Below are 13,720 nucleotides of genomic sequence, written 5' to 3' on the forward strand. Positions count from 1 at the left end.
TGTTGACCAGCAGTTTTACAAATGATATTCAGCATCATTAAAAGCAACATGATGGTTGCATGATCACAGTCTTAAACTCCAGTAGACCTCAGGTTTAACCCACAAGGGCAGCATACATAAACTCTGAAGTGTCCTTGACCAATAGGTTAGGTCCCTGGGGAAGAGAAAGCAGTAAGACAATTTCCCCATTTTAGACATAGAGGTTATTACATTATAATCATTGTGATTAGACGGCATAAATCCACCAATCTTGAAAACAAATTAAAGCACAGCATTCAAGAGAACCCTATGGATGAGAAGTAAATGATCCATGAAGGCTGAGATTAAAGGACACAAACATACAGTATATTATTAAAGGCCCTGTAGCCTGTTCTTCCAACCAAACATCATTGGTCCTTCAGTGGTTGGAAAACCAACTATGGATGGAGCCCCATCTAGTGGATTCAATATATAAATTCAATCTGGGTACAAAATGTCTTAAAGCTAAAACCTCCTCAGATTCGGATTATCTGACTAGACCAGCACCCAAAGTCATAATTCACAGAATTACACAGAATGCAGTTACCAGGTCACCCCCAGGTCTACAAGTCCTCATATTGCAGTGTCTACTCTGTCCTCACAATACTGAGACGGATGGACCTCAATTCTTCAAACAACGGTTTGATTTGCACTGGGAATGAAGGGACCTTCAGTCAGTTTGATTTTCTTACTAAAATATCTCTAAACTACGGTGGCCCGTGACTGTCCATCTACCAAAATCCAGATGAGGAAAAACACTTAAAATACTTATGAGTTAATTGCAAATTCTTATATAAAATATATGAGAGAATATAGTCAGCCACACTATCCTCAATGTCCAATAAATCACATGAATAAGGTTTGTTTATCAGTAAAAGTATGCAATCTGCTCCATAATTGCTTGATCTGATGATATCACATGACTCTCTCTAACACAGGACACTCCAGACCTCTTGGTGGCGCCAATGCACCATGTCTATGTTTGCCACCGTCATACTAAATCAAGAAGAAGAAGAAGGTGGAAGCGTTTGATGACGACGACGAAGAAGAAGAAGAAGACGACGACACCGGAAAACGCCATTTTGTTGTCGGACAGGACCAGCGACGAAGGATCGAGAAGCATTTCTAAAGGTATAAATATTATTTGGAAACATTCAACATTACGGTTTTATAGATAGGATTTTTTATTTAGATAAGGCTAAAAACCAAGAACCTGTTGACTCATTCAGTGTCACAGGTTTCTCTGAATTGTAGCAGCTTTTAACCGGACACTTTAAACCCATTAGCCGTTTCCTTAGCAGTTTAACTTTAGCGCCACTGGGTTTGCTTTGGAAGTTTTTTAAACATATAACACTAAATATAAACTCCTCTTAAATGATAACCGGTAGTTTTATCAGGCAGGGTCATCTCCGTAGGTACGGTGTGTTTTTTTTTCTCCCCGGTTTAATTTATATTGACGGTAATCTATGCTTCCTAAAACACAGCTCGGCTAGTTAGCGTTAGCTTATACTAACGAGCTTCCACATTAACTCACCCTTCCTGCTTTATGGCTTACGTTAGCTCACTGATAACCGGATAATATAAAGGCTTTTATGTAAGGTTATGTTTTGATGTCAGGTAAAGTTCATTCACAGTACGGGATAATTAACGAATGTGGAATTAGCATCTTGTTTTATGGGCGGTTGAGTCGCTTGGGATTAATTTACAGGATGAGCTTTAAGGGCAGTAATCGAGAAACATCCATCAGCATTGCAGACGTCGGCATCTGCTCTCAGCTGATGGTCCGTAAGGTAACGTCATCTGCACTTGGACCACTTTCTTTTCACAGAAATGTCACTTGAGTTTTAAATAATCCGTCAGGGGGAAAAAAAAAGACCCCCAGACTTTAAAAAAACAACTCTCTAATGTCCAGAAACCTCTAGTTCAGTCATACCTCTTGTGTCTTGTTGGGTTAACAGGAACCAGTCGTTCCTGTTTACTTAGAGGAGCAGATTAACAGGACGTCCTCATTTATCTGAGAGTCTAGATGCCCTTACCCTACATGGTGGGGTAAAAAAAGAAGCAATATTGAGCAAGATTTTGTTAAATACTTTGCACGTCAGACTTTGTTACTATTTTATTGTATTTATTAAGGTTATATCTTCAAATAGTTTGCCCTGTCAGGATGATGAACCCAGCATATGTTCAGCATTGGCATTAAATGATCAACTATGAACATAGTTGGTCATTATTTTTTTGATGAATGGAATAAGTGTTTCAGCATTACATGGTTATGCTACTGGAAGTGGGGGGGCTAAAATTAGAATAGGAATAATGATTTTCTTTCTTTCTTGGTTAATTCAGATCACTAGCAACCTTTGTTCTGTTTTCCTCTATCATTAACCTTATTGCAGCAAGACCTGGCTCAAATTGTGTCCCCTTTTTTTTTTTAATAGAACAGCAGGGCAATGTAAACCTCTCTCATAGTTTCTTCTTTAGTTTCAGGTATAATACACCTCACAATGCTCCTTGGTTGATTGTAATGTTTGACTGTTATTAATAGATGAGCTAGGCCATTTTGGTGTGTGTGTGTGTGTGTGTGTGTGGCAATTGTATTTGACAGTTTGCTTCAGCTGAATTGGAGGTGTTATGTCATCTGACTGTAGTTTAGTCATCAGCGGTCACAGTATTGTCTTGAAATGGCAGAGGGTAGGGCTGGATGCATTTTATTATCTTTCCTCAGTTTAAATTGATTCAGCAAATCCTCATATTGATTTATTTGTGTACTATGTTACTATATACTTACTCATTATATATATATATATATATATATATATACTATTTTGCTACTAACTAAAAACATAATGGGGAGAGATGAAGCAACATTGTCTGCAAGCTTTATGATACACCTTCACTGTGTCATTGAAAATGAGGTTTTTCTGAACATGATCTTCTGCCCTAGCCATGGAGGCTACAGTTTGGTTACATCCTGCGCCTGTTTAATGTGTGGAAAATGTTAACTTAGTGGTGGAGTTTACAGTTAAAATAATTAAATTGGACCAGACTCTGTTCCTTTCTTCACCCTCCATAATGGTGGGCAGTTATTGGGTTGATGGTTGTAGTAAGACTGCTGGTCCTGTTGTTCTCTAAAGATTCAGAACGTGGTTATCATCAACTATTGCAAAGAAACAACTGATTGGGTAATCAATGAGTCGATCAACAGAAAATAAACAGCATTAAATTTGATTAATCCTTTTCAGACTGTGTTTCCCATCTGTGTAGGTCAGGACAGAGAGTATATATATATATATATAGTATTATAATAGTGTGTGTATAATATAACTGTGATCCAAACCATGAGTTTTGTGATGTGTTGCTCTCCTCATGACAATTATTTTCTGTTAATGAAAATAATTGTTAGGTGCACCCCTAAAGTAGGCAATGTGACACAATGTCAATATTTCCGATTATGCAGAGAGCTTTTAACTATCCAACACACAAATGGTAAACAGCAGGTCTTGGTGTCAGCCGCACAGAACTGAAACAAATGGGCTTTCCCCCCCCCGCTGTACATTTTGCTTTGTCAGCCAACAACCATACAGGCAGAAATGTGTTACACACAAGGCAGTGGTATAAACGTCTTCCATGACAATAGATCCCGTTGTTCAGAATCCAACACTGCCAGAAGACATTGTGTCATCTTAGTAACTCACTGTGGCTGTTTCTGAACTGGAAGAATGTGCTCTCTCTTGTTTCCTGGTGCTTATCTCTGTTGTGTCCTTAGCCTGTACGTTCACCAAACAGCTGAGCCGAACAAGCTGAGGCACGTTGGTCCTACTTGTCAACAGACACTTTAAAAGCCTTTAACTGCTGGAGTATAAGCAGGTGGTATGTTGAGGACAGCGCAACAGGAATATGATTTACAGCACTTGATGATTTACAGTCACTGAACAACCTCTGGAATTTACTGACCATGTTCATTATTTATTTCCTGTTTATTGTCCTACTTTCATGTCAAACTTGACATTAAGGATGCAGAATCTGCTGAATGTGTGTATGTATCATGACAGAAATCTATCTAGTCATTTAGAGCTGTAATCACCACAGACAATGAATTGGCAAACATTTTATGTTCCAGGTTCATAAATGTCAGAATATGCTGCTTTTTTTAAGTTTTGGTATTTGGACAAAACAAGACATCCCTTTGGGCTTAAGGAAATTCTGATGTTGCTTTTCCACTTGTGTTCTGATCGATCAAACGATTCATCAAGAAAAGAATCTGCTAATTGACTGATAATTAAGATAATCTTTAGTTGCAGTATTTGTCAGTTAAAAACAAATTCTCAAAGAATTACACCAATTTCTCTGTTTCATATCTTTGTACATTAAATTTTTTTTTTTTTCTGACTTGTCGGCATTTAAAATTTTTCTGACAGCTATTTTGACATTTTTTTTGAGTAAATGATTAATAAACCAGCAATGACAATAAACGTCTTTTGGGGAACTTGAATCAGAGATTTCTCTTTCAAGCAAACGCTGTCTGAGCTCATACTTGTTGATCATGATCTGTGTAGTTTAACCTGACTGTACAGGTAAAACACCTCTCAGACCCAGGGGCGGAGCTAGAGGGGTGGCTGGGGTAGCACTGGCCACCCCCTGGAGCCTCATTGGACACCCTGGGTGCCACCCCAGTTGATTGACAGGTCACTGCACCTCACGTCGAAAACAGCGAGATTTTTAAATGCAAATAGAAGGCAGAATAAACAGATAACAATGAAGAGGAAGGGAGATATTTCCAATGTTTTTGCTAAAAAAAAAAACCAAATCAGGCACAGACAGACCCCAGCCCAGATATCAGCAGCCCGGGCAGCTCCCAACAGAAAACTAGCCAGGCAAGTCATTCATCAATTCTCATACCAATGGCGTCTTTATTTGATCCTTGAGCTGAGTCTTGCGTCTCGTGTCCGTGATGTGCAGCCTTCTCTTTGGTTGTCGATTTAATTGCTGCGCCAGAAACTGAAAGTGCAACAAAGAAGGCATGTTATGTACCACGTTAAATCATAACAGTGTCAGTGCCAGGTTAGCTCAGTCGGTAGAGCTGGCAACCCATATACAGAGTTGCTGCAGTGGCCCGGGTTTGAATCCGACTTGCGGTATCCCAGGATTTTCCTTTTAATAGGCCTAGTATATGGCCCTCCTCATAAAGCCTTGACCACCCTCTGGCCATCCATTGTATAACAGTCTAGTTCTGCCACTGCTCAGACCCACACGGTGGTGCAGGTTAAACTCTGTGGTTCATCGGCTCCACAGACGGATCTGCATTTGTCATCCAGCCGGACTTCTTGACCTCCAATTTAAACAAATGGGTATCAGCTAAGATAAAGTGATACGTCTTTCCTCCAGCAGACCTCGGACAACTTGGATTCATATCGATAATTTAAACTTATAAACTTAATATTTTTGAATCATGACGTCCAGTGTTTAGACCAAGGAGCTTCAGATTTAGGAGGCTGCAGTTGTTATTTTAATGTGTTGGATACATTAACTAAATATATACTATTGAATGAGCCATAGGAGATGGTCTTTAGTCCTGTCTAAAGCAACATTGCCAGATATCCCCGACACAGACAAAATCTTGAAGTCACAGGTTAGCAACACCAGTGTCTAAAGGTGGAACACTGACACTTGGATGAATGTCTCTGTTACTGTATATAGTGCGGTAGCCACATTTGTAGAGACCTAACCACTCAATATTTGTGTCCTTCTGCAGGTGAGCAAAGATGGGGAATTTTACTAGCCTGTTTAGTAAATTGTTTGGCAAGAAAGAAATGAGGATCTTGATGGTAGGATTGGATGCTGCTGGAAAGACCACCATCTTGTACAAGCTCAAGCTAGGAGAAATTGTTACCACAATCCCTACCATCGGTGAGTCCTTTCCTACATCTTTATGCACGATACCTTGGCAGTGGTAAGAAGACCCTGCAGTGTGACAACTCAAACATTTTTAATCTTTCGTCTATTTCTCTGTTTTGTCCTTCATCCGCAGGTTTTAATGTTGAGACGGTAGAATACAAGAACATCAGTTTTACAGTGTGGGATGTCGGTGGTCAGGACAAGATCAGGCCACTCTGGAGGCATTACTTCCAAAACACACAAGGTGACACTGACGTATTTTTTTTACATCGGTTAAAGTCTTTTGTACAAGCCCACTGTCGGCAGAATCCTCTATTACATGTGGTGACCTCTTCCTGTATACAAACCTCACCTATTTTCCATTTTCAGGCCTTATCTTTGTAGTAGACAGTAATGACAAGGAGCGAGTTGGCGAGGCGAAGGATGAGCTGATGCGAATGCTTTCTGAGGATGAGCTGAGGGAGGCTGTGCTACTTGTGTTTGCCAACAAACAGGTGAGTTTGAGTCACTGTCATTGAAGCAACACAGTGCAATACCACTGTCATAAATATGGGCAGCTGTACACATGCATTTGATTTTATCCTAAGTAACGTATGATTACTTTGCCAATGATCAAAAATTAGCAAGTCAGCATCTTTGCTATCAGCCAAATATCGGGGGAATGTTAGTTACTTCATGATGATTTTTCTGCTCTTTCAGGATCTGCCCAATGCCATGAACGCAGCTGAGCTCACAGAAACACTGGGCTTGCACAGCCTGCGCCAACGTAGCTGGTACATCCAGGCCACATGCGCCACTAGTGGAGATGGTCTCTACGAGGGTCTCGACTGGCTTTCAAACCAGCTAAAGAATGCAAAATGATCCATCACTCCACCTCCAGTCTGTCATCTCTGTCTGCAGTGTGATGGGAGACTGCACTGGTCCCGGTCTCATTCCCCCCCCCTTTCTCTCTTTCATCTGAAACGTTGGACCTTAGGCCAGTGCTCTCCTGCATGTGTGTATTGTACGTGTGTGTTTGGATGAGTATTTTTGGATGAATGAAAGCGTGTGTGAGCTGAGTGGGAGCAGCCCTGCTGTGCCTTGAACACAGTTAACTCTCAAGCACCTCATCCCTCCAGTGTGAGCACTTCAGAAGGCACTGGTCTCCACAAAGCAAAGAGTGACACAGGATGTTGAGTCCTGTGAATCTGTCAAGAATGTTTGTAAAAAAACAAACGATAAAAATAACACATCTATCCACACAGTATACCACAGTGTAACCCGTGTCCTGTTTGATAACAATAAAATACCAAACCTCTCAAATCAGTTTACATTCTTTTGAAAACATGGATTTGAGTTTTGACTTCTTCAGTGAACACTGGATACTTAATGGTTCTTTCAAGTTTTTTCTTAGTGTGAATCCTGTGTACTGTAGCTCCTGTTAATGGTCAGATTATAGTCTTAGTCACCATCTATACCTGTAGATAAGTTTCCCCATGTGTTGAACAATTTTAATTTAAATTAAATTCAGTCTCGACTCCCTAAGTTATACTTCTCATGGTTATGACCCTGATATTTATTTGAATGGGACTTGTTTGTTACACATAGAAGATTAAAAGATCTGTCATGACTACGCCTAGAAAAGGCAATACGTGTTTTCGTGTTTACATTATGTGGAGGTGTGTTTGAGTGTGGCTACTGCATTGTGTGTCCTCGGGTGCTGTGTGCGTGTGTTTCAGCTACATCCAGTCCACTGGAAAGGTGAGGCCTTTTTAGAGTTGCTCCCACTCTGCTTTTTATTTACTGGTAGTCTTATTTTCTCTTGTATGTAATTCTTTTGGTTAGGGTCTATTTTTTGTTTTTTACATTATTATGGATGCACGCATGACCTGGTCTACTTAAGCATGAGCTGACGTGCCAGGTGTGCAGTCTTTGAGTAAAATGCTTTCGGACCAATTGGTTGGATACAGAAAGGGCTCATTGTGTTCGGTTCAGTTTTGGATCTGCCTGCAGAGTGCTAGGTCACCCCTCCTGTGTTTTCCAGAGGACACGTGCTCTTGAACAAATTGTCAGCGCTGTGATAGACGGTACAGTCGGAATGGAAGCGTTTGATCTGGCCTACTGTATGAAGCAGCACTGTAAATGCTTCCTCAATGCTTCAGGCTTTATGGTGTTTTTCCTGCATGTAGCCAGGGCGCTTCCCCCTGGAGTTGTTGGCATTATGTCCCTCTGATGCCATTTGCACAACCTCATCAGCTTGCACAACACAGGCCTGTGTAAAGACAGTGATTTATCCATCCGCCTTTGCAATGAACCCATAGACGGTAACCCTTCCCATTGCTCTACACCAGCAGACGGTTAAAATGTGCAACCAAGAATGTTGCACCACATCACCCAGTTATAGAAGTTTCCCACATATGCATTGATCCAAAAGGCTCCTGCAAACAATAAGAAACCAATCTTGAGCTCTGTACACCCCTTACTAAGTGAAGATGACTCTAAGGTCATAATATTCCGCTGACCTCTAAAGGAAAATTCATTTTTCCTTTTGTGTTTGTACAACTGGACATTTAGGTGTTTTTTCTTGAAAAAGTTTGAGTAATTGATTGACTCTCCTTTTGGGCTTTATTTGTCTGTACATTATGGTATTCCCTAAACATTGTAGAGTTCATAGGATAAGTGACTTGATCTGGTATACAGCAAGAAATACAAATGTATATAATATTCTACAAGAAAATGTATTTTAACTTGACGTCATCCACCTACCCTTGTTCAGATGTGAAGCTTTAATTTTCAAGATCGTTTCTGTAAAAATGACAAGGTATGTGCATATGTATTTCTTATTTACCTTTTACGCTTTTTTAAACTCATCTTGTAACATCTGATAAATGCACTATAATAAAGAGATCTCTATTGTACATCTCCTTTACTGGCCTCATTATTGGAATAACTTCAAAAAGGTTGGAAGGTTTTCAAAAATGAATGCCACACAGTGATGATTGTAATACTTTATATTCCTCTATAGTTGATAGTACAACCAAAATCATATTTAAATTAAATATACATTATAAAAGTGTGTATGTAGGTATATGATGTCTGCAGCTGGTATGAAGTATGTTCAGCAGGTTATTAATTTAATCATTAGGAATACTGATGTGACTGTTAAACACATTAATAAGGGACATATACATAACAACTATACTTATCTTAACACTTTTGAATTTAATGTAGTGTTGCTGTTTCTCATTGTGACCACTGGAGGGCAGTGAATACTTGATTATAAATACACTTAATTAAACTGTCAATGAACATGTTTAGGTGGTGGACTGGAAACACCAGAAAAATGATTAAAAACAGCTCTTTAGCTCAAAGGAAAGTATTTCTTCTGTGTGATGCTGGGTGGAGTTGACTTTGAAATGAGTGTTCATTGCCCTCCAGTGGCTAGAGTAAGAAACTGCAACACTACGTACCAGCATCAAGTCAGACACAATACCTCATAAAACTATTGGTAAAAACTTTGAAAATAAAACAATCAAAACAGACAGCATTTTTTTTTGTGTCATGCACACAAAGTGCCTAACCTTCATGGGCTTAGATGACACCCAAAAAGTTGCAGTGATCCAACATTTCATTCCATTACTAAACAAAGAAATTATACATTATTATACCGTCTCCCTTCCTGAAGCATAGTTTTTCTTAATCAGACCAAAAGAAATAATAAATAGAAGACATTTTACTAAAAAGTACATCCCTTATGTTTTGTAGACAGGACAGCAAGGCAAGAAGTTACACCCAGATTACACAACAAGCAAAGCCTGTCCACCTCTGGAGTGGCATTAAACCCACCGGTCTCTAGGGCTAATGGTAATGTTCATGAACCTGTGCACAAAGGGATATTTGTCTATGGTTTAAACCATGTATCAAGTCTATTCCAAAGCCAGGGCATTTGACACAAGAGGCATAGTCAGACACAGGACACACATAAATTATAGAGTTGTTCTGAACTACAACACTGATAGCTTCTTTAAATGTGGTTCTCCAGAGTCAGTCCAGATGTTTATACTGATCAGTATATGACAGCACTACTGAAAATAAATTTCTGTCTAAAATGTACTATTTGTGTTTTGTCTTGTCTGTTTTATTTCCACTGAAGAATGTGGAGTCAACTGTGACTATTAGAAAACAGTAAACAGGATCATTTGACAACCATCTATTTACTCAATCTAACTGCCTAAACAAAGCGAAAGTAAATGAATTAATTCAAAAAGTTATATACATAAACAGCAATTGGATACAGAAATATACATATTTTATTATTTCAAATTGACAAACGTAATGTAGGCGTATGTTGCAGTTACTGACTGTGACCACTGGAGGGCAGTAAAGACTCATGTTTGTAAATACACTCGGTAAATAGAAAAGGGGACACTAACAGCATATTTTAAAAATAAAGCAACCAAAAAAGAAAAAGTATTGACCGAAAGGTTAGTATACTATCATGTCTGCTTTGAAGCACAATCTTAAGCAGGCAGACACACCAGAAAACTGTTATTAAAACAGCTCTTTATTGATACAATTATTATCAATATGGATGTTATTGTTGTTATTTTTAATATTCAGAATAATATTTAATTGAAAATTTTCACTTTGGCAACATGTCTGATGTTCAAATGTGCTAATTCTCCATGGCTTCAATGCACTAAATGAGAGATCTCCTGCTTTGGAGAGTTAGATGATAACATATACAAATGATCCATCCAGCTACAGATTAAACATCCCACAGTATCCTCTTCTCTCTCACAGGTCTATAGCTTGTAGGATGATGTATTGGGTTAATGAAGACAGTCCCATGGGACAGAGGACAATAGATGTGGTGACGTGGTTAATATGAGGGCCTTTTCCTGACAATCAAATAGCCTGCAGACCACTGTTCATCCTCCTTTTCCACTCCATCTAGATTTCAAGTGGCCAATTCTCCATAGAGTTGTTACCTTGGAAACAGCACCTTATGTATTTATAGAGACTGAGTAGACATGGAGAAGGGGGAGCAGGAGACAGGACATGGACTGTGATACAGGGAGCACACACGCTAGGGAGCAGAGGGATGGGGGTGAAGCTTTACTTTTATTTAGCTAAGGCTCTTTAATTGAACCGAGCGTAGCTTACGATCACATCCTTGTAGACACACACAGCATCTCTCATTTGGCAGTAGCTGCCGGTTGGAGTTACAAGATGCTTGCTGACCTGATCTGGTTATATTTTCATTTGAAAGGAGCTTTGTAACTGAGGTTGAGTTTAGGTGATTCTACTCTTCTCACAGTGCTTTGGGTCTGAATCACTTGCAGTGGTTGGGCCTATCCTTTCCAGAGCTAATCCACCTCAGTCTCGCACACGCCCTGACTAACAAATAAAGCTGAAATAATTCTAATAGGATATGTTGAATCACACACACTGTGCTACACTTGACCTTTGGCATGTGCTCTCTGTGGATCCACTAAATCTCACCTTAGTGTGTCACATCACACTCTGTAGTTTCACAGCACATTAACCCTTTTTTCACCCCACCATGATGTCGTCTTTTCAGCATCCCTCTTTGCACCGCTGTCACTCCATGACCTCCTGTGGTTGTAAAAAAAAACAAAAAAACAAGGGCATTTACTCAAGTACAGTTTTGAGGTTGAGTATTTTCCATTTTATGCTACTTTAGGCAACATTTGTTTGGCAGATTTAGTGAGTTATTACTCTTTAGTTGTAGATTTTATAGATAAACCTGTAAAACTCATTGCATTATTAAATATTAAACCAGTGTTTCCCAATCTTAACCCCTCCCCTAACCCTAACCCCTTGCAAAAAAAGCTGTTTCAGACGTCTATGAGTTGTCATTAATCATTATCAACAATCTAATAATGTCTTCAGAACCAGCACTTTAACTACATTTTATTGTACTTCTGTACTTGTAATAAGATTATTAATGGACCTTTACTTGTATTGGGCTACCCTTACATTTTTAGAATACTCCTTTGACTTAAGTAAAGAATCTATGTGCTTCTCTCACAAATGATTACCTTCATCCCAGGGGATCAGCTGTGTCAATGACCAACATTTGACGATCAATCAAAAGATATTGGTAATGAATTGTAAAGGGTCAGAGGGAGTCGGTGAAGGAGTAGTAATATATGCATCCTCCAGCATCAGTTTTACCGTTGAGCAACAATAAACAAAAGGTTGTTGTTGATTCATGCTTCCATGTGTGACCTTATTTTAGCAGTGTCAATATAAATATGTAGTCCTGTGGTTCACTGCAGCTCAATGCGTGCGTGTATAACATTAATGATCGCTTGCATTTCTTGGCCTGCGGAAGTCACAGAAGGTGCTCAGCAGTGTGCCTGTGGCTGGGCTGGTATTTTAAATCCTGTCCATCCACCCACACACAGCACAGGAGTTCAACAGTGACTGCACCTTTCTATAAAGACAAGTCATCCCTAGCCTTTCACATCGCCATGGAAACACAGGATTTGTCCAGTTGATTGGCAGCGGACTAACGCTGAGGCCAAAGACTGTTTGATTTCATAACACAACTGAATCCGTAGTCTTGTAGTTGAAGGAAGATGTCTGCTGTATGTGAGAAAAGAACAAGATTAGATTGTTTAATATGAATAAAGCTTTGATAACAAACGCAGTCGCCATTGTATTATATTAGATAGGAGGACGCTATTAAATGTATTACCACGTGTAGCATGTAAATTCCATTTTGCTTTGTTTTTTCGGTTTATAGTCTGGTTGAGGTTTAACATATGAACAACCATATTGACAAGCATTGAGCTAGACACTGGTAGTGGTGGAGATTAACTACATTTACTCAAGTACTGCACTTAAGTAAAATGTAAAGGTACTTGTACTTTACTTGTTATTGTGTTTTAAGCTTCATTACATTTGGGGGGCAAACATTGTACTTTTTAAAATTTATTTGACAGCTTCAGACACTAGTTACTTTGCGTTTTCAGATTAATACAATATATAATCAACTAATTAATTCTCATATAAAATTAGGCCTATAGATGAAGCTACCCAGCAGAATATAGCAGTTACAATAAGTCCCACGTTTAATAGTTGCAACATTAAAGTAATGCTTGACGCATCCATAGTTATAATCCCAAAATATATGATTCATGGGCCATTGTGCATAACTTTACTTTGCATTTGGGGTATATTTTAATGCTAATGTATTTACAATTTTAACCAGGTTACCAAAAGCACAAAAAACCACACAAAAACACACACACAGCAATAGTAAGTTAACACTACAACATGCACTTACAAACCAATTATGCGTTTACATGATATCTTTAATGTATGCTAAGTGTAGAGACAGTGTACAGGTGAATTATTTATTTCCGGCACAGACTGTGACATATATGCAACGCACCCTTTGAGACGAGCGGTCTAAGTTAAGGTAAATTGGCGGTGCTCCGTCCGCTCCATTTATCTCACCTGCCAGCACTTGTTTCAAGACAATTTGGTTCCCAACTCAGTTCCTTGGTTCCTCCTTATGTCAGCTGTCAGTCTCAAACCCAGGTAGTAGTTGTGGCCTAAGGTAAGTATTTATATTTGTGTTATATTTGTGCCAATATGGATTCCTTGGCGCTTTAATGACGGGCTTCTGCTTGGTGAGCTATGAGGCTAAAGGCTGCTACCTGGAGCTAATGTCAGTTTATAGGCTCATCTGATGCTGCATTAAAGTTGCATTTGTATCAAGTTGTTGCTGTAGTTTTCAGTGTTTTCTTGACACATGCAGTAATATCGCGGTATAAAAATACTCCATTACAAGGAA

The 13,720-nt window shown here is 39.1% G+C and overlaps 1 protein-coding gene across 1 annotated transcript; it reads left to right on the forward strand.

Annotated features, from left to right (window-relative positions):
- The first annotated feature begins 1,018 nt into the window (after positions 1 to 1,018).
- Positions 1,019 to 8,807, forward strand: arf2a (ADP-ribosylation factor 2a). The gene is made up of 5 exons (XM_051387215.1): positions 1,019 to 1,149; positions 5,768 to 5,922; positions 6,044 to 6,154; positions 6,280 to 6,404; positions 6,610 to 8,807. Exons 2-5 carry the CDS (start codon positions 5,778 to 5,780, stop codon positions 6,769 to 6,771), a joined length of 543 nt encoding a protein of 180 aa, XP_051243175.1. The 5' UTR covers positions 1,019 to 1,149; positions 5,768 to 5,777; the 3' UTR covers positions 6,772 to 8,807.
- Positions 8,808 to 13,720: the final 4,913 nt, after the last annotated feature.

The sequence above is a fragment of the Dicentrarchus labrax genome, unplaced genomic scaffold, assembly GCF_905237075.1.
Source record: "Dicentrarchus labrax unplaced genomic scaffold, dlabrax2021, whole genome shotgun sequence".
Lineage (NCBI taxonomy): Eukaryota > Metazoa > Chordata > Actinopteri > Moronidae > Dicentrarchus > Dicentrarchus labrax.

Coding starts and splice junctions, on each gene's coding strand:
- arf2a (XM_051387215.1), top strand. CDS start 5,778: ATGGGGAATTTTACTAGCCTGTTTAGTAAATTGTTTGGCAAGAAAGAA. Junction 5,923..6,043: donor TACCACAATCCCTACCATCG/GTGAGTCCTTTC, acceptor CTTCATCCGCAG/GTTTTAATGTTGAGACGGTA. Junction 6,155..6,279: donor TTACTTCCAAAACACACAAG/GTGACACTGACG, acceptor TTCCATTTTCAG/GCCTTATCTTTGTAGTAGAC.